At 40.9% G+C, this 27936-nt stretch overlaps 2 protein-coding genes across 3 annotated transcripts; both read left to right on the forward strand.

The window, feature by feature from the left end:
- The first annotated feature begins 788 nt into the window (after window positions 1-788).
- Window positions 789-17136, forward strand: tcerg1b (transcription elongation regulator 1b (CA150)). 2 transcript variants are annotated; one of them, XM_071506014.1, is made up of 21 exons: window positions 789-914; window positions 2447-2678; window positions 4020-4172; window positions 4807-5086; window positions 5270-5512; window positions 7576-7635; window positions 8710-8910; window positions 9868-9974; window positions 10678-10766; window positions 10870-11030; window positions 11250-11331; window positions 11515-11650; window positions 11909-11998; window positions 12139-12257; window positions 12617-12767; window positions 13216-13380; window positions 13688-13870; window positions 14254-14433; window positions 14718-14801; window positions 15999-16099; window positions 16362-17136. In XM_071506014.1, exons 1-21 carry the CDS (start codon window positions 868-870, stop codon window positions 16561-16563), a joined length of 3066 nt encoding a protein of 1021 aa, XP_071362115.1. In that variant the 5' UTR covers window positions 789-867; the 3' UTR covers window positions 16564-17136. The 2 variants fall into 2 exon arrangements, with proteins under 2 accessions (XP_071362115.1, XP_071362116.1); XM_071506015.1 differs by lacking the exon at window positions 7576-7635.
- A 953-nt stretch (window positions 17137-18089) lies between these two features.
- LOC139637358 (prenylcysteine oxidase 1-like) lies at window positions 18090-27401 on the forward strand. The gene is made up of 7 exons (XM_071506016.1): window positions 18090-18486; window positions 19196-19402; window positions 19963-20137; window positions 21030-21241; window positions 21589-21729; window positions 22611-23022; window positions 23571-27401. The coding sequence occupies exons 1-7, from the start codon at window positions 18378-18380 to the stop codon at window positions 23818-23820; spliced, it is 1506 nt and encodes a 501-aa protein (XP_071362117.1). The 5' UTR covers window positions 18090-18377; the 3' UTR covers window positions 23821-27401.
- The last annotated feature ends 535 nt before the right edge of the window (window positions 27402-27936 follow it).

Consider the following 27936-nt stretch of genomic DNA (forward strand, 5'->3'; position numbering starts at 1 on the left):
GAATGTACAATTTGGTAGATGTAGGCTCGGTCTTTATCTCTGATGGCTGTTCTCTGAACATATATGTGATCAGTCGTGATCAACTGCAAGTTGCTCTTAAAAGTGACTTTACACTTTACTATAAATGGGAGGAAATTACTTGATAAATGTTCCTTATTGCTCACATGCCAAAAACTGTTTTATGTTTGTAGTATAAGTAGTCTATAAGTAGTATACTATCTTAGAGTCTGTGGAGAGATTAGAAATCACCTGGAAGAAAACATGAATGCTTTTAGTCCTATGTAGACTGATAGTGATGGATTTCAGCATGCTGTGGCAGAAGTAAGTATTACAACAACAAACACTCGACAAATCCAGAAATCCAGATGCAATTTTTTATTATTATTATTTTTTTTTTTTTTTTTTTTTACACCTGCCAAAACTATATCTGTTTTCACACACAAAAAAAGTTACTTAGAAAAATTTACCTTGAGAAAAAAATAATTCTCACTTGGAAAACAAATCAAAAATAAGAAACTTTAGAAAAATTATCCTGGCAAAACATTTTTTTCACCCGTCCTTAAGTCATGAACACATGAGAGAAAATAAGTAAATGTTTTTTTTTAAAATCAATCACCAGAATTTCTTCTCATTTGCCTCTCAGGGCTTCCGTATACTGCCCACCGCCTGAACACAAAAGACATCATGAAAAATAGGATTCAAGCGGACTAATGAATGCTCTGCTACACCTCCGTGAAAAAAATCACCGTCCAATCAGGGCTCACACAGCTCGGAGTGCGCCGTGATTGACACCAATGTTTAGCCAATACAAAACAGAGAAATCACTAAGGGGCGTTTCCAGGAAGAGAATGGTTGCATTTTCCTGTAATGGCGGACCAGGCAGACAGCGAGACTATCGGGTTCAGCGACAACAGGTCAGATAAAAGCACGTAAAGTGCTACAAATTTGTGTCTGCGCATCAGAATATTAAGCACAAGCTGAGATTTTATACTAAATTTGTTTTCGGGGTGGAGAGGTTGTGATAAACATTGGTTTTACTTGTGAATGTAGCAACGCTAGCTAACTAGCTTGTAGCTAACTAGCCTGTGTTGCCAAGCGGCTCGCCTCCGCTCCCCGCTCGTGGCACGCGGTAAACACCGGCAGCCAGGTCAAACACCGGCAGGTACTCTCCTCCTGCACCGGGAGGCTCGACCAGGCGGCACCTTGGGGTCGTGATCGGACAGAAGATTTTTGTCGGAAACGTTTGGTCTGTGCACAAATGTGGATGCACACTGGTCCGCTCTAGCTAAGCTATGCTACATTCATTAGTAAGCACAGACGCAGAACTTCACGCCCGTTCAGTGTTTTGAATGGACGGGCTTTCTGTTAGATTCACTGGTGGAGCGGTTTATTCTCGTTTTTTCAACCAACAGGTTACCAAGATTAGGAATTTAGAGTTTAAACAAGTGGAATTATGAACCGCAGAGCTAAACATCCTACGGCCGGGTGGTTTCATATTTTAGGAACATATTCATGCAGCATATATTTACAGTACTGTGCAAACGTTTTAGGCGGTTTCGATGTTAAAATGACTATATCCATCACGCAGTAACATCGGGGATGCGTCCCAAATTCATTCTGCTGCACAACAACGACCACAAACACAACCTGGGTTGTAAAGAGCTGTCTTCAACCACAAGAAGAATAAGGAGTCCTACAATAGATGATTTGGCCCTCACAGAGTCCCGATCTCAACATCACAGTCTGGGATTACATGAGGAGACAAGATACTGAGACAGCCTAAATCCATGGAAGAACCGTGGCAAGTTCTCCAAGATGCTTGGAACAACCTACCTGTCAAGTACCTTGAAAAGCTGTGCTCAAGTGTCCCCAGGAGAACTGGTGCTGTTTTAAAGGCAAAGGGTGGTCACCACAAATATCAATTTCATTTAGTTTTTTCAGTTTACTTCACTGTACTTTGTATTAAGTGATTGATAAATAAGTTATTCATGGTGTTATATTTTAATGCCTAAAACTTTTGCACAGTACTGTACATTAATCAGTAGAACCATATAATTACAAAACCATAAATGCTAACCAGTTTATCACAGATAACAGTGATTATAACGTGTTTGTAATAATGTCCATTCTCCTCTTGACTAACACTTTAGAGTAATTACTAAGCAGGATTTCTTCTAGAATAACTTAGGAATTGAGAATGAAAAAAAAAGAGAATCCTCCAGTGTGACTTCATTTAATATGATAATTGTGTATCCTTTTCTCTTCTTGTCCAGCCCTACCTGTGGTTACAGATGCTATGAAACATTAGTTACCTGCAGTTTTGTGGAATGGTTTGATAGCAAGTTAGCATGTTAGCATGTTGGTATTGATCAAAGGGTTTTTGTTAATGCTACTCAGTAATCAGCCACTGGACACACTGTAACTCCATACTACTTTGTCGTACTAGAATGGCGCAGCAGGCAGTGCGGTTCCGCGGCCCTGCCCCTGCACCTGCGCCTGCCCAGACCCCAGTGTTACGAGGCCCTCCACCACTCCTTAGACCACCGCCACCTCCTTTTGGGATGATGAGGGGTCCCCCGCCACGACCCCCATTTGCACGTCCACCCTTTGATCCCAATATGCCGCCCATCCCACCACCAGGAGGCATGCCACCGCCCATTGGACCTCCCCACTTACAGGTGACAACTTCCCATCCTTATGTATGAAACATACACAAAGTTTGGACACACTGTCCCAATCTGGGAAAGTGTGTTCAAACTTTTTACTGATACTGTACATGTTTTTCTTCATGTAAGAGAAGGCTTAACTATTCTAACTTTCCCTGCAGTGATGCTCTGCTAAGCGTTAATAGAGCCCTATTGTGTATGAACCATCTATTCAACCATATTTTAAAATGACCAGTGCAGGTCAGAAAACTGTAGCTCTCGACTAGTGGCTTCACATAACACATGTTCTATATAAGACAATGGAGATTGACTTCAGAGAGTTCTCTTCCATCAACAGGTCAATGCAAATCCCAATTATGTTAGAATAATATTGATTATGAAAAGAATGGTAGAAAGAGAGGAATAGAAAAGATGCACATGTGGAAGAGTATGTTCATAGACAGGAAGAGAGTAGAAACTGAGACTTAACTTTTATCTGGAAGTTATTCAGAGCAATTCAGTTGTTCTCAGGTTTATCAGTGAAATGTATGGAACTACAATGGACACTGGATTCTCTAAAGGCCATCATATGAATGGGACCAACACATATTGATTAGATAGACATCATACTCACGTCCCCAGTATGTAAAGGATACTAGAGATCAAGGCATTACTTAACCTGTTAACTCTGTCCTTCATTGTGGTGGTTGCCCACAGTCATAATGTCATAATATCAGCGCAGTAACTGATATGTCCCTCATCGTTGACTGTTTGTGATATTAGGTTTTTTTCTTCTGTTCAAGTAGAGTAGATATTAGTATATTCAAAGTCGTCTGGTAAAGAGTATTAGTTAAATATCTTAAGTGTGTGTGTTCATGTAATTGTGTCTAAGTGTGTAAGAATTAGGTCAGAAAAACGGGGGCAAATCCTTTAGCAGAGATATGATCCCCAGCTTGTTTTTGAATTTGTATCGATCAGTGGTGCAGGCATTTAGCAGGCAGAGTCTGCAAAGACACTGACCACAAAGCAAGCTTTAGTCCTTGCATGAATAATAGCACCATTATCTCTTAAAACAAGTGACAAAGTGAATCAGGGAGGGATATGGCTAACATTGTTTTTATAAACTCTTTGCCTTCCACTGTCTTCTTCATTGAGTCTTAAACGCAGCATGATTCTCTTGAATGATACAGTTAATGCTCAGACCTCCTAATTAGAATTCATAGTGTTCAGTAAACACAAGCTGCCGGCTAAAAAGTTGACTGCTTATCTGACTGCCCACTTTTCTTCACCCAATTAACTCACATTTTGTTGGAGGAAGGAGTGCTCTCATGGGGTAATTTACATTCCAAGCTGGTTCTTTATCTTTTGCTGCAGAGACCGCCATTTCTTCCTCCTCCCATTGGTAACCTGCCCCCTCCTCCTGGGATGTTGTTTCCTCCTGGGATGCCTCCTGTTCCTACATCTGGAAATCCTGCACTCAACCCTGCAGAGGAGATCTGGGTGGAGAACAAGACGCCAGAGGGAAAGGTAAGCTGGAAGTCATGTGTAAGGACATAGCAGGGTTGCTTCAGTGGTTTATGCAGTCTGGAAAAGGTTGGAGAATTAATGCCCAAAAGTATGTTTTTTATATATATATATATATATATATATATATATATATATATATATATATATATATATATATATATATAAAAATAAATAAAAGTATAAGTTCTGGTTTAGACAGAATCAGTATTACACAGTTCTTATCGGATGATGGTATTACAGTGAAATGTTGCGCTGATATTAGGTGTACTAACCTGATGGAGCTCATTGCTTGATGTCACTTAAACATTTTTTACAGGACGAAGTCTGTAGAAATTTGAAATGCTATACACTGCTCAAAGGAGCCAGTGACTCACTAAAAAGGATTTTTTACATTAAAGCGCTGTTGGGTCTCATCACACAAACACACACACTAAACCTGACAAAGGAAAATCATATAAATTGTCTAATATCTTTAACTTTAGCCTCTAAATTGTGCTGGTGTTTGTAAGATTAGTCATATTAACTGTGGTGTCATTACAGAGGTAGGTGACAAATACCAATTTGATGCCTGCCTTTACATTCTATTCATATTCTTATTGTTTGTCATCACGTTATAAATGTTTTCCTTCTGAAGGCGTATTACTACAACGCCAGGACCAGAGAGTCATCGTGGAGTAAACCAGATGGTGTGAAGATCATCCAACAGTCAGAACTCAACCCTCTTCTTGTAGCGGGGGCCGGGGGTACAGGTGCAAGTGTGGGGGTGACTGTAGCTGCTAGTTCAAGCAGCGTCAATACTACAGCCAGCACAGCAGCAGCCTCGCCGACTCAGGCCCTATCCACAACCCCATCCCGCACACTCACTTCCAGTCCAGACTCCACCACCTCCGCCTCCCCTTCTGTGACCATTTCAGGTAAAATACAGTCTTGTATCAAGTACACACACAGACACACACAGACACACACAGACACACACAGACACACACAGACACACACAGACACACACACACACACACACACACACACACACACACACACACACACACACACAAGCAAAAATAAAAATCCTCTTTTTTTTTTCTTTTTATTCCCAAAAGCCACTGTTGTAGCAGACCTACCCCCTGTTGCCACAGTGACCTCAACTGTTGCTGTGTCACCAGTCACTGTGGTGACTGTTTCCACGGTGCCATCACCTGTAACGGCGGTGCAGACTGTACCACTGCTGCCTGCAGCCCTGCCTCACAGTGTGGCCCAGCCCACCGCAGCCATACCTGCCTTCCCCCCTGTCATGGTGCCACCTTTCAGGGTGCCCTTGCCGGGCATGCACATTCCCCTACCAGGTAAGAACTGCAAACAAAGAGCAAGAAACTAACAGGCCACAATATCTAGCTGCTGTCACTATGCTAACCAGTTGTTTATAGATAGAATACAAGAGGACCTCTAAATGATGGTAGATTTGCTGCAGATTTTTTTTAATTGAGCGGATTTTTCATTCATAGCCTGGTGATATTACAGGGTTTCCATCGGAAAGAACAGGATTTTACACAATACATCATATTGAGTCCAGCATGCAGTCAAATGTGTCAATAAGCTATACTGCAGATTTATCGGTTGGGATATTTAGAAACTAGAGATGTCCTGACACAAACAAAAGAATCAGTACTGGGGAAAGGGTTTATTTTTATAAATTGGTATTAGGTAAAATAAAGCAGAGTAAATGGCGATCCGTAGTTTAATACACTCTGAGTTTGTGTTATGCTGCTTTCCATTACGACAGCCTAGAGTGCAGTATTTTACTAATATATACAAATAAAGATAAAAATTAGCCTGTGTTGGCAAAATACACAGATTTGCTGAAGTTCAACTCTAACGCTCTTTGTCACTAGCAGAGAGCAGCTGTGTGCAGAACATTCAGGCAACATCTTATTTGTAGTTTGACCTAACCATTGCCTTCACCGCTTAAAGTGGTGAACGTAGCTAGCAGCAGGTCACATTAGCTGTAACTTATTAACCATAATTCTGTGAGTAACTCAATAACAGAGCAAAATAAAACTTGTACCTGTACTCAGCCAAAGATTATTTGTGAGGGAAGAAACTCCACTCCACTATTCTGAATTGGCTGCATTTCCAGCAGAGTGATATGTCTTCTCTGTAGCTCTCATTTAAACTTTCATTCATATCAGATAAATGATGATTTAAGATCATCAGTTTAATAGTTTTGAACCAAGACCTTTGGTATTTATATAGAGTGAAGAATAAAATGTGCCAAATTTCATAGGCTACAACATTAGTTACCTGCTGCTGCTATGTTAATATAAGTATTCTTTTGGACTTGGTATTGCCAGATATGAAATAATAAAGGGCACAAAAAGCTTGATCGGGACATCCCCAGTAGAAAGTACAATGTTTCTAGTAGGTTAACCAGTTAAAATTGTTAAATTACCCTGATGCTAGAGGGCTGTTAACCTGTGTAAATGTTTGTGGCAGCTGGCATTTAGTTTAAAGTCCCTGTGCAAACTCTGATTCAGCATCATCGGTGCATTTATGATAGCAACAATAAATAGGGGCAGCTAGTGGGCTCCAGTTCTAGCTGTTATTGGAACACCACAGGACACCAGGATCATTTTGTGGCAATATGGGTTCACACAGCTTATACATGTAAATGTCACAAATGTCTCCAGAAGACTTCCAACTAGATTATGACCTGGTAATTGATAAGTCTGTCTGGTTTAGTCAACACAGATTTGTCAGGCAACATTTTGTTCATGGGTCACTTAACGAGTCTTGAGTGCAGTGGCTTAAATTAAATGTAAATGCTCCTGTTAGTCCTCAGTGTTTGCTTTCAGAGTCTTTACTGTTGCTTTTCTCTTATCCTCTGTTATATGTCTTCTTTGATTCCTTCTTGTTTCTCTCTGTCCTTCATTTTGACATTTTAACAAAAAAGCTCATTTGGGTAATTTCCTCTGGCTATTATGTTCTTTGTGGACGAATTGTCTGGCATTATCAGAATTATGATCAGATGAGGGAAGGTAGATTAGGGCAGACATTTATGCAGCTGATAAGTATCAGACTGTGAGCTTCCTGATTGAGATTTGTGGTGTTCCAACATTATGATGTGTTCCTTATAAATGTTATTCTTTCTTTTCTTAATGTCAAAATGTAGATATAATGGCCCAGATATAGTTATTAGTTTAGATTTTAAACCCAAAGTTACCCTGTGCTCTCAAAATACATCACAAGCACATAAATGTCAGCAGAGACTGAGTAACTGTTGTAACTTAACAGTGATGCAGTGTGTTTGTCTGAGTGGGACCACACACACAAACTCTTACACACCATGGTAGCTGATGTCTAGTGTCCTGCTGTGTTCAACCACATGCTTGCTTGTCCATTGTTCTTTCAGGTGTAGCAATGATGCAGATAGTAGGTGCACCCTGTGTAAAGGCAGGCCCCAGCGCCAACGGTAAACACCCAGCCGCTCGCCTCTCAGACCTACAGTAGATGGCATGGTAGTGAATGATGTCTACATGAGTCATATGGGGTATATATGGGAACCCTCAAACAGGGGCACTTTGGGGGGAATGCTGTGAACATGATCCATTCGCTGTACAGTGGTGAAATTTCTTCCATTTGAACAAACAGAAGCAGAATATGCAGCTTGATTGTGATTATGCTTACAGACTTCACACGATCAGTTTACTCTGGATTACCTCATTATTCATCACCAGCATATTTTAACAATGTTATACTGGACAATGTGCTAAAGTCTAGTTTCTAGCATTTCCTTGTTTAAAACTACATTGAAATAAAAATATTCTCCAGGGAGTATTCAGGCTTTTACTAACTGATAACTGTATGTTGTTGGCGCGTTGTCCACAGGAACTGATTTGTTTACTGTGACTTCTGTTTACTGAGCAGCTAAATTGTTAGATTGGGCCAAGCCACTGATTGTTAGCAACAGTATTTTTTTTATAGGTGTGTGGTTGACTACAAACAACAGGAGACAGTCCCATTAACGCCAGCTGCTGCTGTCTAGTAGTGCTTCAGTAGTGTAACAGTTAGGGCTACGTTTTGTGGTTGTCCTCTTTTGTGGCATGGTCGTGTGTGTGGTCACTGCTTTGTTTGTTTGTGTATGTGGCCTGTGTTTGTCGTCTATAAGTAATGTTTAGACTGCAGCAGTTTCTTCCAGAAATTGATAATATATATATATATATATTTTTTTTTTTTTATTCCCTTACTCGTCTATTAATCTACTTCTCTATAGAACCAGAAAAATACTGTCAGGAATACGGCCCTGTTTTAAGTTGCAGTCAGTCAGTCTCATTCTGCTTGTGGAGCTCACTCTCTTACCTCTGGTTTTCCTAACACATGTTGTTGATTACAAATAGGCAATGTGGAATATGACATTTCACAAAATTATGTACATACTAATGCCTTTTCTAGAGTTTAGTCCACTGCATCTGCTATTAGTAGCTTTGACAGAAAGATGACTGTCGGCCAATCATGGTTTGTCTCTTTCCTCTCTGACTAATGACAGGTATGCTTCCTGGTATGGGCCCACCATTAGTTTCCATGATGCATCCCCAGCTGGCTCTCTCAGCAGCTCCTGCCTCCATGGCCGGATCATTGCAGCTCCCTGAGTGGTCAGAGTACAAAACAGCTGATGGGAAAACGTACTACTACAACAATCGAACACTGGAGTCCACTTGGGAGAAACCACCGGCCCTGGTGGAGAAAGGTAGGCACTGCTGACGAGTGCACACACCCAGATTTTGTCAGGCTTTAGGTGGAGATCTGTAATCCACTGTGTCTATAGTGTTTGTTATCAAAACTGTCATGTTATGACTGCAAGGCCTGGTCTGGATTCCAGTATCACTTATCTCAAAAGCTGTACTCACTTTCATTTTCTGCTCAACAACATCACTGTCATTTGACAGACTCACATAAAATCCCGGGATCCTTATTCCCAAAACATGCTAAAGACCAATTCATACCTCCTTCCACATCTGTGTGTCCGTGAGAGTCTGCTTTGGTCTGCCTGATGTAAATGTTGTCGTCTGCCCATATCAGCGAGGGTCTGTACACATAGCAAGTGTGCCAACTGTGCATTTTGCAAATGATAAACTCCTGGCCTCTTCCTATTGTTGTTACGCAGTCGCACAATATATATTCTCTTTTTCCTTTCCTCTTGTTGTCTTCATGGTCGACCAGAGCAACATAGACCCTCAGTTATAGTATGAATATAACCACATGCCAGTCCACATGCTAGGAGAAAGGACTGCAGCTGTCCACAGATGTGGAAAGTTAGTCTGTGCCTTGAGGCTAAAAGTGGCTCCTAACTGCCTGAGTTGGGAGAAACTCTAAGAATAAGGGGTGTGTGAGTTTTAACTTCTTGGTCTGAGATTTCAAAAGGCTTTTTAGTACTAAAAACAGGTCCTACGTCTGTGAGAAGTTAGAGGCAGTCCAGAGGACTCCTAAGTCAATAAGACCTGCTCACTGGCATTTATGTGCTGCAGGTAATGTGCTTCATTGCGTTAGTGTTTTGTAATTCTATGCTTACTGGCCTGACTGGTTTTCCATCAGGCTTTTGCACTATGGTCGGATTGATCCGGTGTTGAATTGCATTCTCTGTGATATTAAAATGGTCTTAAAAAGTGTGTGTGTGTGTGTGTGTGTTTCTCCTTTGTGCCCTCAGAAAAAGAAGCAGAAAAGGCCAAGGAGCGTCTGGCTCAGGAGGAAGCTGAGGCCATGGAGATGGAGGATGAGGAGAACAAAACAGAAAACACTAATAATGAGAAGGAGGTATGTGAAGAGTAGAATTACCTGTAGTTCATGCTGCCTGTCAGCTAATGGAGGTACTTAAGGTACTTTTAAACGGCTGATTGTTGCAGTTTGCACTGTTTGTACAGTGCAAACTGTACAAACAGTGCAAACAGTGCACAGTTTGTACTTCCTTCTTGCAGTAAGATTTGAACACACAGACATGATGCACATATTTTTAGATTCAGTGTGACTTGCACTTTCCAGGAAATCAATCAATTATCTCTAATGTACCCACATTATCTTAATCATTTAAAAAAGACACTTCTAACGGAGGAACCTAGCTGAAAATTATGACATTTTTAAGTTTCCCTCAGTATCAAAGTACTTTAGCAACAGTTGTGTGTACTATCATGCATACACTGCAAACTGGAACTGTTCGCAGCTAATTCAGCATACTTTCAATGGTGCCAAGTTAGCAAAATGTGAAGAAATGCTAACTGAAATTAGACTTACTGACTGATCCATATCAGCATTGTACTTTGACTATATCCCCAAAGCATTATGGGAAGTGTGTTCCCAATAAAAAAAAATTTCATCTTTGTTACACTATAGATATTTTTTGGGACACTTTGACACTACATAGTGTATATTACTAAGAAAGAAAAGAAAAATCTCTTAAAAATCAATAAATAATATAGATAACAAGATTCACTGTAGTTTTTCTTTCTCTCTCTCTATCAAGGAGCCCAAAGAAGAGGAGATGACAGAAGAGGAAAAAGCAGCTCAGAAAGCCAGGCCTATAGCCACCAATCCTATCCCTGGCACGCCGTGGTACGCACCCCACATCACTGCCCACATTCTGTCTCCTCTCCGCTATAATGCAATAAATTTGATGCATTCTTTTTTTCCTCCTCTTATCTCCGGTCCATCTCAGGTGTGTGGTGTGGACGGGTGATGATCGTGTGTTTTTCTACAATCCGACAACAAGGCTGTCCATGTGGGACCGACCCGAGGAGCTGGTCGGTCGAGCTGATGTTGACAAGCACATCCAGGAGCCGCCGCACAAGCGAGGCCTGGAGGACGGCAAGAAGACAGGTGTGGACAAAGACACACTCACATGGAGTCAGAGATTACGTCAGAGTACTTGATTTTTGTGCTTAGTTGGTAGCATTGATCATTTGAAGCCGTTTTTATGGTTTTGTAATCACATTCTGTGGATGTAAACAAAAATCATTAGATTGCTGCTATCACTTCTAAACACTGTATGCAACAGTGTCTGCAGTATTTATTTTATGTCTGTGTGTTTGTACACAGGAATCAATAAGGAGGAATCAGAACTAGCCATTGCTACTGAAGAGAATCCGGATGAGGAGCCAATTAAAGCCAAAAAGAGGAAGTAAGTGTCCCATTACTTAACGCTATAGTACGATAAAACTTCAAGGAATAAACTTGGTTCTGTAAGAAAATACTTCAATCTTCCTTAACCCCCTCCTTGTCTTTTCCCTCCTTTTTTTTCTACCTCATCTCTCCGTTCTCACTGATAATTCTCTCATGACCGTTTGTGTCTTCACCCTGACAGGAAGGAGGATGCGAAGGAGGCAGACTCAGAGAAGGAAGCAGCAATGGAGGCAGAACTCAGAGCGGCCAGAGAACGAGCCATAGTGCCGCTGGAGGCCAGGATGACCCAGTTCAGAGAAATGCTGCTGGAGAGAGGGGTAACACAAAATTATGCTGAAGATACTGGATTTATTACACAGAGTTTGTTAGACTTGGTTTGAAGACACCACACCCACCTTTTTATTTACTCCCTTCTCACTTCTTGAATTGTTCTCACTCATTAGTAGGATTATATTATTATGGACAATTATGACATTTTAATGGACATAGACAGCCTGTATTAGACTTGTGTGGAATATGGTTACAGCCTATTTTAGCTGTCTGTCTAATGCCAGTGTTGTCTCTTTAACTTGTAGGTGTCCGCATTCTCAACTTGGGACAAAGAGCTTCATAAGATCGTTTTTGACCCACGTTACCTTCTCCTCAACCCAAAAGAGAGAAAACAGGTTCAGTTTCTCTTCCTGTCTCATGTGTTTCTCTCGCCTCCATCACTATTACTCACTGTCTCATAGTATTGTTGTTGCCATGAAAAGGTCTTTTTTTTTTTAATCCTTCAGTCATAGTTTTGTGATTATGTCCACTGCAGGTGTTTGATCAGTATGTGAAGACGCGAGCGGAAGAGGAGAGGAAGGAGAAGAAGAACAAACTGATGCAGGCCAAAGACGAGTTCAGGAGGATGATGGAGGAGGCGAAGCTCACACCCAGGTAGAGCAGCAGACCAGATTCTTTTTATCCAATAGTCTGTGATCTGTGTCTTTAAGACCAAAATCTTTGGAGCGAAGCTGCTGATATTCGGTCTTGTGTGTTGATATTTAGTCACACAGATGTGAATGAGAGTAGGTTGTAGTAGTTGGTTGTTTTGTTTGTAAGCACAAGTGAAAGAATACAACATGCATATGATTTCATTGAACGGTTAGTTCATGATCCCCTTCACAGAATGGGTCTTTCCTGCAATATGTAATATCATAATATATCATTAGAATGAAACATGACAGGTAATTACATTTTTCTTTCCCATTGTGCTGAAGACATGATTTCATGAGATGTTCGTAACTGTTTTGCAGAACAACATTTAGTGAATTTGCGGTGAAGCACGGCCGAGACCCACGATTTAAGACCATAGAGAAGATGAAGGACAGAGAGGCCATCTTCATGGAATTCATCACAGCCATGAGGAAGAGGGAGAAAGAGGACTCCAAGTCCAGAGGAGAGAAGGTATCACTCAGATGCAAATTATCAATGTACATCATCTCTCTGTAGAGCAGGAATGTGGTGAATGTTTTTCTAGGGTTAAGAGGTCAAATGGGAAGGAGCAGATGTAAGAAGTTAGAATTAGAAATTTTACGATCCGGTAAAAGGACAAGTATCTTTATGCTGTGTATACGTGGGTGAGTGCAGATATGAATGCAAGTAGATTTTAGCACCTATATAAACAAGAGTGTATTTAAGGGTAGATTTAGTCTTTTTGGAGGTTAAGATGGATAACTGGAAATGTACCTGAAGTCAGAATTATAGCTCACAGTTACTACTGTGTCTAAATTAGCCTCTTTTTATACATATGCATATACAAAAATGGAAAAGGTTTTCTGTAAAATCACTGTTGTCCTTTCCAAATAAAAAAATAAAATAAAACATGAATTTCTATGTATCTGTTTGGTCCCAGGTAAAGCAAGACTTCTTTGAGCTACTAAATGAACAGCATATAGAGGGAGGCCAGCGGTGGAGCAAAATCAAAGATCGGCTGGAGACTGACCCACGATACAAGTCTGTGGACAGCTCTGCACTTAGGGAGGAGCTTTTCAAACAGTACATGGAAAAACAAGCCAAGGTAGGAGCATCTCTCTCTATTTGTCAGGTGGAAAGAATGACAGAAATCTGATGGGAGAGACCTTGAAGTAGAGCAAGAGGATGGTTTTAATGTTACTATTTTTTAATCAATCACGTCGTATCGTTCTGCTCTCTTCCTTGGTATTGGTATATTGGCATCCGACTGGAAAACCAGCTCCACCGGAAGTTTATCTCCATGAACCAACCCCTAATATTTGCATAACAGAAGTGTGGAGAACTATGCAATAAATGTGAATGGTAACGAACAAAACTGACACAGACCATGCATGTCACCCTCCCCCCTGCAGAGCGTGGACATCGAGAAGGAGCGAGAGTTGGAGCGACAGGCTCGTATCGAGGCCAGTCTCAGAGAGAGGGAGCGTGAGGTGCAGAAGGCCCGATCAGAACAGACCAAAGAGATCGACCGTGAAAGGGAGCAGCACAAGAGGGAGGAGGCCATCCAGCATTTCAAAGCTCTCATGTCTGATATGGTGAGATGCTCTGCAGATTTTTTATTTTCCACTGAAATATACTATAATATGATAAAACAATTATGTATGGTATTTGAATTTTCATTAAATCTGAATCTATTCACCAGTTTGTAAGAAAAACAGGAAAGTAACAACTGATGCTAACAATTACGACAAACCATAGTTCAATCTCCATTCAGAGTCCCCGCAGAAACAATTTGATTTGAATGCAGGGATAATCACATTGGAGCTAAACATTTGAGAAACACAAGTATAATGGCAGGAGCATAATTTTAACTATTGCCTCTCAACTAGAACCATTATAGTTGACTTTTTGCCATAAATGTTGATCCCATGGTATTTTCCTTTGCATTGAAATTGTTTTTCGTTGATTCAATCCTCAGGTGCGTTCTTCAGATGCGACGTGGTCGGACACACGTCGTAACCTGCGGAAGGACCATCGCTGGGAGTCGGCATCGCTGCTGGAGAGGGAGGAGAAGGAGAAGCTGTTTAATGAACATGTAGAAGCTCTGGCTAAGAAGAAGAAAGAACATTTCAGGCAGCTACTGGATGAGACCAGCATGGTGAGAAGTAAAAACATGAGGCGAGAAAGGTGCCAAAAGCTGGTGCCAATCATCTGTAATACAAAATTAATTTACACAATACATAGTCTTTACACACTTCATTAGTCTCTGTCTGCTTTTATTATGTCATGACATGAGCAGCTATAACCACAGAGGATAGAGGGAAAATGATGCTCTGCAATTTTTAATGTGGTGTCTATTTATGTGCTTTATCCATTATTTTTAACAACCTCTGTCAACTTGATCGCTGATTCATTTATTGACAGATCTTATTTGTGCTGTAGATCACTCTGACAACTACATGGAAGGAGGTGAAGAAGGTCATCAAGGAGGATCCTCGCTGTATTAAGTTCTCTTCCAGTGACAGAGTAAGGCCTTCTGTTCTGTTTTATAATTATAAAATGATAAAAGATTAGACATAGTGCTCAAAAAACAAAAGTATTCTTCCTCAGTAAGGACAGACTAACTAAAACAAACAAATTAAACAAATCAGGAATATTTGTGGCCACAAGTCTGTTCTCTGAACTGAGCCAGGTTAAAGGTCAAAATGACAGCAGTCCGCAGCTGTTCCTTGTTAACATGTTGTAGATTAAATAGATTAAACTTTGTCCCACATAAGTGTTGTCCATCAGCCTGAAGACAGGGTATCTGCAGGTCTTAAAGCACTGGCCTCAGAGGGTGCCATAAACATTACCAGTTGTAATTTTTTTTTATTTCTGTATGTGCAGCCTGTCAGGAGATGTCATAACTCTATAAATTAAAAGTGTGTGACAGTGGATTTTGCTGAGTTTCAGTTAGCTCCATCAGACCTAGAAAGAAAACACTGTCACTGCTGCAAGTTACAGGAGCTAGGAAGTTTGTTGATTCACAGTCAAATTATTTTATCCATCCAACACTTATTCACATTTATTTATTAAGTCTATTACTAGGAATTATTATTATATACAGCTGGAAAGTACTGACAAAAATGTGGTATAAATGTCAATGGAGTCATGTGCTAATCAGAAACTGGTTGCTGTATCGGTTCCATTTTGGATCCAGTATACAATAAGATACCCAATTAATTAAGCTCTGACACTAATGAATCTCATATCAAACCTTTTATCTCTCTTCACTCTTTTTTCAAGATTCATATATTATTATGCTGCCAAGCTCATTTTCAGGTTGTAGGCACAGGCTGTGAAGATTAATTAGGCTGCCACTAACGACTGCAGTGTTTCTGCCTTCTCAGCCAACAAAAGGTGACTAGGCATCTTTGAGTTGTAGTTATTTTAAACCTTAAGTCACTCACAGATTTGAAAAGCTAAACCTAATAACAGTTGATACGGGATTCAAAAGGGATTAGGTTCGATGAATTATTTTGATAAGCCTACATTCTTTGGCTGGTATGACTGTCAGAAGGGTGTTAAATTGCATCCTATGTGGTATTTGACTGAACTCAACATCTACTGGCTTCAGATATGTTTAAATATGTTTTCCTAAAGGTATCATGGTGCGAGTTGAGTGACTTTACGTGTCCATTTTATCCGAGTTCTGGTGTGTGACGTGTTCATCTGTCTGTGTAGAAGAGACAACGCGAGTTTGAAGACTACATCAAAGACAAGTACATCACAGCCAAGGCTGACTTCAGAACCCTGCTAAAGGAGACAAAGTTCATCACCTACAGGTCTGCACACTCACTGTCACATACTACACAGGCATAATCAAAACAAGTGTCACTAACAGTGTTTAAAAATATTATTTTGTGACACATACTATATGTTTAATATAAATATCCCGACGATTGCAGCCCAGAAATATTAGAGATTCTGCCCTTCTCCTTTTTGTCACAGCTCATTATTTTCCTTCCACTTTCAGTGCAGTTTCATGTAATTTTGGATGTTATTAAGCAGACTGTGAAACAAACCTCACATCCTCCCTCCCCCCAGATCAAGAAAGCTGATCCAGGAGTCAGAGCAGCATCTAAAGGATGTGGAGAAGATCCTTCAGAATGACAAGCGGTACCTTGTTCTGGAGTGTGTCCCCGAGGAGCGCAGGAAACTCATCATGTTCTACATCGAAGACCTAGACCGCCGCGGCCCGCCTCCTCCCCCCACTGCCTCTGAGCCCACACGACGCTCCACCAAGTGACCAATCACATCACCTTCTCGGCCAGTGCCCTACTCCTACTTGCCCTCCCTTTGGCCAGAGCATGACCTCCCCAAACACCCCCTGAACCCCGCCCTCCAGGCCCACGGCTGGCCTCGCAGTGTTATTATGGGGGGTGATGTTGCTTAGAGATGTATCATAGAGATGAACGGTTAAGGTCTCTGTGTTATGTCGCCTCTTAGCCCTGGAATAGCCCTGCATTTAAGGCAACAGCAGGGAACAGAGGTTACCTTATCTCAAGGTGACCCTTGACCCCTCACCTCTGACTGACCACATTAGAGGGAGAGAGGGGTAGTGATGAGGCTGCTGCCCCAGCAGCCACAGTGGTGTAAGATAGCTGATGTAAATGAAGTTGAGTGTGTGTGGGAGTGCGTCTGTGTGTGTCTGTGAGTGTGTGTGCATGTGTCTGAGGCGTCCTTAAGCCTTACTGCTCCACTGTGCCAGTCAATGTTTCAGCGGCTCAGTGTGAATGTTAGTTTCTGCTCAGTGGTTTACTCCGATGTCGCAGCAGTTTCTCTGTTGAATGAAATAAAAGCAACTTCCACTGTTTTTCAATAAGTCGTCTTGGTGATTTCTTTTCTAAAGCCTTTCTAAACCATTACTGGATGAAGCTCTGGAACTAGACACATGGAGAAAATAGTCCTAACATAAACCACTCTGTTGTCACTGGGGAGCAAAATATTAATGTAAAAAACTCTGATAACTGATAAGTCATTTAAGTCATTTTCTAAGCAAAAATTAATTTGTAGCAGTTTCTCAAATGTAAATATTTAAGTCTTGGTCTTCTATGATAGTAAACAAGACACTTTTGGGTCTTTTGACTGTTGATCAGACAAAACGATCAGAATATGTTCAATTTATCGACATCCCTTGGTTATTAAGGAAAACAATTGTCAGACCTACCAACAATGAAATGTGATTATACATTATTATATACATTTGTGTGGGAATTGCTAAATACAATTAAACCATTTGATAAAAATGTAATACAAAATTCAGGTTTTGAAAATAGATTTTAAGACCCTGATCAAGACCTTAGAGGAAGGGGGCATGTCATACCTGATATTAGGGGTGGGCGAATCAATCCCCAAAATATCAAAACATCCAATTCAAAATCTTGTTTTGAGGATCAGTACTAGTGTCAAAAGAATTTATACCAAAACAATTAATCCCTTACATGGTAGAGCACATTATGGGCACAGAAATACTCTTAGTGGCACAATATTTGCCTTTCTGCTGCTGTGTGCGCCTACAGTGAAAACCTCTATAGCAAAGAGAGTTCATGTAATAAACATTTGTTAGTTGCAATTTAAAACCTTCTTGTTTTACATGTATGTGGTTAAGTATTCAACAATAAAAATAAATAAAAAAAAGACACCACAGTGCTGTATCATGATTTAGTTATCCAGCGCTGCGTTAATACAACTGAGAATCGAGGCAGTACGTAAACACTCATTCATTACCTGACGTAACCTGCTCTGACGGCTGTGATTGGCCGAAACAAGACAACGGTTCCTATTACATGATGTTGCCGGACGTTGTGGGTGTAAACGGCCGTCTATCAGTGAGCTGACCATCATCGCCGTCACCAGGCCGTTTTTCTTTTTTTCTTTTATCCTGAACCAATTTAAAAAAAAAAAAAAAATTCTTCAATTTACAGCGACATGTAAATAACCTTGTTCTGAACACACTGCCCGTTTAAAGGGAAGAGACGGAGGAGCTAACTCGATGCGGTAGCTTAACGGTCGCGGCTCGGCTCCTCTCCTCCCGGTACTCTGAGCTCTGTTGCCGCCGCTATGGACGGCACCCTGCTCCCGCTGTTCGCTGTCCTGCTGTCACCCTGGTCAGTCGTCGGAGAACCGGAGGGTCCCTCTCATGTCGACGGGGCCCCGCCTTCTAAAATAGGCAAGTAAAAGCAGTGTCAGCCGTTGAGTTTAGCTAACATTAGCCCGCATTCACAGGGCCACAGGCTAGTCTGACTTCATGCCTGTGAGCTACTGCAGCTGTATTTGAGTGTAGCTAATGTTTTGAAAGCTGAGTTGGATATGATGGTATTTGTCCTTTTTATTAGATTTTACAAAGAATCCAGTGTTGCCTCGTTTATCTTAAGATGGTATCCATGTAATGGAGATAATAATCAGCTTTATTGTTAAGTATGTTTGGTTTCTCTTACTCTGGTTTCTATTGACTCAATCCACCTGCACTATTAGTAACAATGTTAAGGAAGATACATATGCACATACTTTATACATACAGTAGGTGGTTATGTACAGTATGTGCATGTATACATGAACTATATACAGTATATATATATATATATATATATATATATGTCTCCTTGGCAGGTCAGTTGCTCCAGCATCTTGAACCTACTACATTTCTTGTGTCCTCTGTCTCTTCATGTAATCCCATAGTGACTCCATGATGTTGAGATGAGGGCTCTTTGATTGTTGTCATGCTGGAGAATGAATTTGGGGTCACCAGAGGCCTCCCTGGTGGTAGTGCATGATGAATTTAAAGAGTTTAACACATTTGCACACCTGCTGGAGATAAATCTGTATTTCACATTTCACTTCCAAATCACACTCTTTCTCTTCGATCCCCTGTGCTCCAGCGGTGGTTGGGGCGGGGATAGGAGGCAGTGCCACGGCTCACTTCCTCCGGCAGCATTTTGGCCCTGAGGTACAGTTGGACGTGTTCGAAAAGGGTGAGGTCGGGGGTCGTCTCGCCACCGTAACTGTCAATCACAATGACTACGAGTCTGGAGGTTCCATCATTCACTCCCTCAACCTCCACATGCAGGAGTTTGTCAAACAGCTCGGTGGGTTTACACACACACACACTCACCAAGAAGACTGCTCAGGATTAATTTTTGTCACTGTGTGTCCTTTTGTAGTTGTTTTTGATGGAAAGGATGCGTGGTTGCATGCTAAATAATGAAAAGCAACAAGAGCTGGGCTTAAAAAGATGTGAATTAAAGTGTAACCTGCAAATATCTGTTCAGGGTTACAAGCTAAGATCTGATTGATTTTGTGCCTCCAGCCAGGAAGGAAGAAATGTCAGTAGTCAAGACAGGTTGATGGCTTGAGTTTACAAAGCAGCATTTTATTATGATATTAATGTACAAAAGGTTTCAGAGAATATATAAGTTATTATGTGGAATCTTGTAAAATTGTGAAATATAAAGTGAGAAATATTGGTGTTTTTATTTGAACATTTTCTGTCCATTATTCCTTTGATTTTCACAGTAAAACTGGTACATCTTACCTGACAACTGTTAGAAACAAATTATAAAAAAAAAAAAAATTAAATAGTAACTAAATCATTCCAAGTGTCCGTGTGTGTTTTGTCCTTTGTGTTGTCTTGTGTCGACTCCTCAAGGTTTAAAGTATCGTCGCAGCGTGGCGGGAAAGACGGCAGTCTTTAACGGCAAGGAGATGATTCTGGAGGAGACAGACTGGTACCTGCTGGACCTGTTCCGGCTGTGGTGGCGCTATGGCATCAGCTTCATACGCCTGCAGATGTGGGTGGAGGAAATTATGGAGAAATTCATGAGGTAAGAAATATGAATGCCCTGTTTGTGGTTTAGTCTCATGGTAGCTGTTTGCCTTTGTTGTGTGTCCCGCGTGTCTCCTTAGGTGCTTGGAGGGGCCCCAGTTTAATTCACAAACACTTGCTTAAAATGATGTGATTAGTCTACCTGGTATGCTTCATATTTTCTCCTTCCTGTTTCTGGTGTCAGTTGTGTAATTTAATAGGGAAGATTACATAAAGCTGATCAAAGAAGGTCTACGTATCCTTCACCTTTTTATTGATGTTAAACAAATGTGCGTCTCTTTTGCAGTAAAGCCACTGCCGCTTTAAAGTCTCTTTACCACCACTGTCTTCACAAAGGGACTCACAGACTGTTACAGCAGTTGCTTCAGGGGTAGAATGAATGCACAACACTGCCTTCTAGTGTTACAGTCAATGGGCAAAGCCTATGCTGAGCTATTTGAGTTATTTATTTCCTGCTTCCTGCGCCATAGGCATCTGCAGCCATAATCACTGCAAAACCTCAGCTTGACTTTCAGAGCAGGAGGTCTGTATAAATATCAACAACCATCTGCTGGAAATTGCCAACGGCCACTGTAATCAGAATTTAGTTCTCTTCATCCTGCAGCATTAAAACAACACCGTGAAATGCAGCAAAATTGATCAGCCAGTCCTATTTCAAGGATCACACATGACTGGCCATCAGAATCAGTGAGCCCGTAAATCTCTGTGTCTCTGTCTTTTTGTTATGCACAGATAATTGCTAAGAAGTTTTTGCTAATTTGTTCCAATTTAGAAATAGGAATAAGGAAAAAGTATGTGCTTTCATCATTATGTCTGCTGCCTAAGTAATTGAGTACTATAATTACTAATTGACTATATATTTGTTGTCTTTGTGTACATGTATAATAAAGGATATACAAGTACCAGGCCCACGGCTACGCCTTCAGCTCGGTGGAGGAGCTGCTGGACTCTCTCGGGGGAAGTGGCTTCATCAACATGACCCAGAGGCCACTCTCTGATTCGCTGCTGGAGCTGGGCGTGTCGCAGCGTTTCATCGACGAGGTCATCGCACCCGTCATGAGGGTCAACTACAGACAGAACGTCAGCATCCCTGCCTTCATAGGTCAGTTGAGTGAAGACATGAACGGTGGAGCGAGGGTGCAAAGAGCAGGTAGAGGGTGAAAAGAAGAAGGCTGCAGTGCTGAAATTAGGGCCAGTTATGAGCTTCTCCATCCCTGCCAATGTAGGTCAGGAGAGAGGAAAGAAAAGAGGAAAGAAAAGAAAAGAGATACAGGAGACGAGGAAGGGAGGAGCGGGGAGTCGAGAATAGAAGAGAGGAAAGCAAGGTGAGAGGACGGGGTGGCCTGAGGGAGCAGGAGAACAGGAAAGTATGTGGGCAGCTGATAATTGGTTTTATAGAACTTGGCGCTGTCTGTTGTGAGTGAGTGTGTGTGTGTGTGTGTGTTTCAGGCGCTGTGTCTTTAGCTGGTGCCCAGAACAACCTGTGGGCGGTGGAAGGAGGCAACAAGCTGGTGTGTTCTGGCCTGCTGAAGATAGCCAATGCTAACCTGCGCCAAGCACAAGTCAACGCCATCTCCCCCGTCCAGTCAGGTATGTAACCCTGATGTTGGCTCAACTGGATCACATCGAGCTACTAATTCATTTTAATTCAGTTTTATATGGATTTGTCTTATGGAGCGATAACAATCATACAGTCCACAGGGCTGTCCCCATGCAGAATATTATTCCTTTTTATGGAGGGAACTACCTGTAACCTGAGGATTCCTGCAACCCAAACTTCTTGCTAGGTTCTTCCTTGCACTTCTACAGTATTTTACAAATGTTTCAGATCTGTGCAACAGTTTTAGACACAAATAGTAATTTGAAGATGCTTTCAAAAATAATGCTAGAATAGCTTTTATTTACCAATTAACGTCATACAAAGTGAAGTAAACAGAAGAAAAACCAAATCAAATCAGTATTTGCTGTGACCACCCTTTGCCTTTAAAACATCACCAGTTCCCCTCAGTAAACCTGTGTGCAGTTTTTCAGGGTACTTGGCAGGAAGGTTATTCCTGGATTTACTTAGCACAGTTCCTCTGTGGATTCAGGCTCAGGTCTCAGTGCCTTCTGTCTCTTCAAGTTACCCCAGACTGACTCCATAATGTGGACTCTGTGACGTTCATACCATCTGTTGCAGGACTAGATATTAGTCTGGCTGTGTGTTTGGGTTCGTTGTCATGCTGCAGAATTCATTTGGGACCGATCAGATGCCTCCCTGATGGTACTGCATGATGGATCTGAACATCTAAAGTACCTAAAACTGGAGTATGGAGGCAAAGAAAGGCCATGATAATTAGACTTTAAACTGAATACCCGATTTCACAATTTCAGATAGAGAATTCAAGTGGGCGTCCTCTTGGCTTTTTTATCTAAATCATGCCGTATAGTGTTGATACCGATCTTTTGTATCACTGTTTACTGATCTGCAGGGGAGGCGCTCCAGTACCAGCTGAGCTTCACCACAGAAGCAGAGACGGGATCAGAGCTGTATGACATTGTGGTGTTGGCAACGCCGCTTCAGGCCAGCGTCGGCTCTGGAGTTCAGTTCCAAGGTTTCTCACCACCCTTTGACCAACTCCCCGGCAATTATCACAGCACTGTGGCAACCATTGTCCATGGTTACCTCAACACCTCTTTTTTTGGCTTCCCGGATCCCCGCCTATTTCCCTTCGCCAGCATCTTGACAACTGAGACACCCGATCTATTCTTCAACAGCGTGACCAGTGTTTGTCCCGTCAACATCTCAGCAGGCTTCCGCCGTAAGCAGCCTCAAGAGGCTGGCGTCTATAAAGTGTTCTCACCACAGCCTCTGGACAAATCTCAGCTCAAAACACTCTTCAGGTCAGACACTTCCTTCCTGGCGAAGTAATTATGATATTGACTATGACTGCGAATATGACTTTGGTTACTGCATAATTTGACAATTTTCTCTTTCTTTTCTATTTGGTCCAAAAAATTGTCAAAGTGACCAACTCACCAAATGCCAAAGATATTCAGTGTTCTATCAAGTAAAATCAGCAAACAATCATATTTGAGCTGGAACCAGTGAATTTTGGGGATTTTTGTAGAAAATAACTTAATAAATTACTCAAGCATGAAAATTGTTGTTGATTAATTTTCTGTCAATTGCCTGATCAATTAATCAAGTAATTGTTTCGGGTCTAATATTGACTAGCTAAAACAATTCCTCCAGATACGTGAGATAACAAAGCAAAATGACAAGATGAGTCTACAGCCATGCTGGTAGGCATGAATGTGTGAACTAAATTTCATGGCAAACCATCCAATAGTTTAAGACAGTTCACATAAAAAAACTAAAATTATAATGAGAAATATTTTTAAAATTTAAAATAACAATTTTCCTTTTTTACCGTTCCCTTCAATTTTAGGTCATACTACTCGGTGCAGGTGACAGAATGGCAGCCCTACTCTCACTACGGCAGCAGCCAGGGTCTGCCACCTGTGGAGCTCCACCCTAACCTCTACTACCTCAATGGTATTGAGTGGGCTGGCAGTGCCATGGAGATGAGCTCAGTGGCTGCCAAGAACATTGCCCTGCTGGCTTACCACCGCTGGAACAGACAGACCGACATGGTGGATCAGAGAGATCTGATGCACAGGATCAAGACTGAATTATGACCTCATCACCTGAGAGCCAAGACACACCTCAGCAAAGATACCTGTGTTTGTGGAGGGAGGCAGGGAGGTGGCTTCTGGGTAACTGTAGCTCCTATAGCATCACAAAGGAGAGGTCTTCATAGGTCCACTCGGTTGTAAGGGACTGACACCCTGAGACTGTGTCTAATCAGGTCAGGTAGGGTCTCATTTACGACCACGTGTCTCAGGTCTTGGTGTCAATATTTCCAATACCCGAGTGGATCTGATTGGAGCCGTGTGTGTGTGTGTGTGGTATCAGCTCACACACACAGCGGGAAAAAACTATGTGTTTTGAGACAAGAAGAGAATGAGAACTGTGAACTTCAGTTATTTCAGTGGTGATCATCATCATACTGAACTCATGTCATATATTATTCAAACACTGTTTATTCAGATTTTTTCTTTGATATGGAAATAAACCAAATCAGACAAGGATGCAGTGCATCCAGCAGCTTTGTTCTGTGGAGGGAACCGGAGCCAAGCTTATTGTAAGAAAATCATTGGTATGTGAGATTTATGCCATGAAATGACAGGTTTTTGGCATTTGATTCACAGATATCAAACAGGTTAGAACATTGTCTTATCTCTAACGACAAAAAATAAATACACCACAATGGACAGAAATGTACAGAATATCTTACTGTTGGTGGAGGAGCTGGAAATAGGACTTTCAGTTATTTATACAAATTTGTCTTTGAAGCATATAACAAATAATTTCAGTTCCTATGACTTTACATTAATTCTTAGGACATCATTATTATTATGATATAGCTCCTCTTTTCCACTGCAGCTGCTTGTTAATTGATGTTAATTATGCACGTTAGATACGTCTTCCATATGCCCAAAAATTTGGACCTGAGACACAAAAGTAATCTACACATATTGTAAGTCTTACCCAAGCATCAAGTTTATCTCTGCTGAATTTTTGAGCCAGAAAATTTCCATATTTGGGTACTGTCTGACTACTGAACCAGTGAAAAATATTTTGTCAAATAGAACCAGAAAAAACAGTTGATATCAAACTAAAATTAGATAAAACTCGGTTTAATCGCACGACTAAAGACGGCTGTGGTGCTCTAACTATCCAAAAGGCGAGTTTGATTTTGCTGATGGCTTTGTTGTCTGTGCCAGTGACACAGCAGATATATGAGACATGTTGCAGTATTGGTTTGAGATTGATTGCTGATACTAATTGGTGGTTTCATCCAAAAAATTCAGCCACAGGCAGTTTTCCTTTGCCAAGACATTAGAGAAACCAAGCAACCATGGAAAACACCAGCTGATATTTATCTCAGTAGAAAGTGAATGGACTGTGGGGAGATGGTTTTCTTGAGTTGCTGGTGCTCTGTGTAAATAAATAATCCGGTGGCCAAGTCAAGAAAATACTTTGACACTCACAGGTTCAAGATGGAGAGCACGAATGAGACACTTGTGGCTGCTTTTTGTCTGCATGGAGCAGCTGTGAGGCATGAGACAGAACAGTGCAGGCACTGATTTAACTTTACCATGAGGCACATAAACCAGCAGTCTGACGTCCAGTCAAAAACAACTGCAGAACGATTACATCTACAAACTTTAGGACTGTTAATGGACTTGCTGTTGGCACTAAGGAGATCTCATTAATGTAATTTCAGTAGGATTTTTGTAAATTAATAAAATCTTTATTCAGTGACTCATGGTCGTGGCCACTGGTGCTATGCTCTGTTGCCTCTTTCATCAGACTATTTCATTATCCCCTCTTCCTGCTGCTTTTGTGTTGCGTAATCCAATGGAAACCATTTTTTTTCAGGGGAACGGAGCCAACAAGCTTTCACACTGGAACAAATGGAATCAGAGGACAGATCTGTGGAGCTGCTGGTGGTCACGACCACAGTTTTTCCCTTTTCTCTCAAGCCCTAAAGCCTCACTGGTATTCTGCTTTTTGTAATCTTGGAAAAACACATTCAACTTCCAGAAATAGAAAGTTCTTAAGAAGATGTTGTGATATGATAAAAAAAAAAAACTACTGACTGTTGTTTATCTTCAAAAGACTTGAGAAATGCCTTCTTTTATTAATTTTTAATTTATAACAGTGGATTTGGACTCAAGTGGATTATTGGACTCTTCAACTAACTGTTGTCAGATGAAAACCTTGTGACTCCAAAGGGCTTCAGTTGATGGAGGTGACTGTGGCTTGTAATGTAAAAACACCACAACCCTTTAATCTGATGAAATTGTTTCAAAACCTTCCGATGGTGGTGGAAATGACGGTGGTCGAGCTGAAATGAAGGCCGTTTATCTTTCGGTCTGAACAGCTGACTTCTCTGAAATTCAAGATTTTCACTCAGCAGCAGCTTCTGTTGGTAAAACAATCAAATATCTGTAGTAATAGTAGCTAATATGACATGATGTAGAAGAAAGAATGCAAATGTACATGATGAGCATGATAGGACCATCTTATGGGTGACCAAAACAATCCCAAGTCAAGGTCCATCTACTAGCTGTTTTTTGTAACTTTCAGCAGTCTTCATCATCAGTTGTCATGAAGAGGGATCTGTTGACATGATTTCTACCACAGCACTTTCAGGACTTTGAAAACTGTGATGTGATGGAAAGGTCCTGAGAAACCTAGTAGGTAGACCTTTAGTTGGGATTGTTTTGTCAAACTACTGTTTCCAAGGTCAGAATGAACTTTCACGCTCAATGTTGTGGATTTTTTTTACATCGACTAATAATTAATTTAAAATAAAATTAGAGGGATTTCTGCAGGGTGGTCCAGTGGTTAGCATTGTTGCCTCAAGAACGCAAGAAGGTCCTGGGTTCGAACCTGAGGGCAGGATGGGCCTTTCTGTGCGGAGAAAACTCCACACAGACCCGTCCAGGGTGTTCCCCGCCCTCGCCCATTGTCAGATGGCATTGGCTCCAGCTTCCCCGTGACCCTAAAGGATAAGCTAATGATATAGCTGATATAAATTGAATCTTTAAAGATAATTAAAAGTATTTTGCTGTACAAGGTCACATCTTCAGATGTGTTGTTTGTCCAACCAATAGTCCAAAACAAGAGGAAGAGAGACAGAGAAAAGCAGCAAATCCTCACAAATGAGAAATGGAACAATTAAAGTTTTTGCCATTTTTACTTAAAAAATGAAACCAATTATAAAAATATTCGACAATTACTTTTCTGTCAATTGATTGTTACAGCGCCAGTAAAATCTGTAACTAACTTGTAACTACAGTCAGGTAAAAAGTAAAAAGTACAATTTCTCTGTGATGTAGTGAAGTAGAAATATAATGTAATATAAAACACAATACAGATTCACAGAGTGCGAATGTTCATACTCAACCTTAAGAATAGTAGTTTGACAAATTATCTTAACTCAAGGTCCACTTACCAGCTTTTTGCAGGGCTTTCAGCTGCATCTCTGTGGTTAAACACATTCAGTGTAACTTTAGATTTAACTACTGCTTCTCTACAAACAACTTTCTGCATAGCTACAGCATGTAGTAAAATATTTTATCTGCCTGAAGAATGTATGTTTACGTTGAATGATGCATTACTCTGAAAATAAAATGAATGAATGGTTTGCCATGAATTTGTTTTTAAGAAGTGTACCACTAAGAAGAGAGAAAGAAGAAAAACCCCTCAAAAAAACATGAACATTACATGGTCAAGAGAACCATTTCTATTCTAACCATTATTATTTCTCTTTTTGTACATTTAAGACCCACTTTTATCGATTACATTTATAAAAAAAATACAATCATAAAAACTAAATAAATTGTTGACTTTAAAAAATATATAAAAAAGAGGAAACGGGAGAGAACAAATGAAAAAAAACAAATAAACAAACAGGAAAAAGGGAGTCAAGTTCCTCCTCAGATGGCCACATTTCTCATACTTACTCATTGTTGTTACCAAACAGAACTATTCACAAACAGCTGTAAGGAGCAGAAATATGCACGAGTGTCATAGTTGTGTTTCATGTAAGGTCTTGTCTGCTTATGAAATCGAATGAACTCCATCCACCTCCACCAGATATTTGTAAATTTGTCTTCACGTTCTGTTCACTTTCTCCATTATATTTATATTTGATGAACCATCTCTATCCAGGAAGCCTC

The sequence above is a fragment of the Trachinotus anak genome, unplaced genomic scaffold, assembly GCF_046630095.1.
Source record: "Trachinotus anak isolate AG129_WGS33_773 ecotype Australia unplaced genomic scaffold, CSIRO_AGI_Tana_v1 ptg000020l, whole genome shotgun sequence".
NCBI lineage: Eukaryota > Metazoa > Chordata > Actinopteri > Carangiformes > Carangidae > Trachinotus > Trachinotus anak.

What these genes read in the sequence shown, in the direction of transcription:
- tcerg1b (XM_071506014.1), top strand. Translation starts at nt 868, where the DNA reads ATGGCGGACCAGGCAGACAGCGAGACTATCGGGTTCAGCGACAACAG. An exon ending in ACAAGACGCCAGAGGGAAAG is followed by an intron (nt 4,173 to 4,806) that starts GTAAGCTGGAAG and finishes TTCCTTCTGAAG; the next exon opens with GCGTATTACTACAACGCCAG. An exon ending in AGTTCTCTTCCAGTGACAGA is followed by an intron (nt 14,802 to 15,998) that starts GTAAGGCCTTCT and finishes CTGTCTGTGTAG; the next exon opens with AAGAGACAACGCGAGTTTGA.
- LOC139637358 (XM_071506016.1), top strand. Translation starts at nt 18,378, where the DNA reads ATGGACGGCACCCTGCTCCCGCTGTTCGCTGTCCTGCTGTCACCCTGG. An exon ending in GGCCCCGCCTTCTAAAATAG is followed by an intron (nt 18,487 to 19,195) that starts GCAAGTAAAAGC and finishes CCTGTGCTCCAG; the next exon opens with CGGTGGTTGGGGCGGGGATA. An exon ending in CAGCTCAAAACACTCTTCAG is followed by an intron (nt 23,023 to 23,570) that starts GTCAGACACTTC and finishes CTTCAATTTTAG; the next exon opens with GTCATACTACTCGGTGCAGG.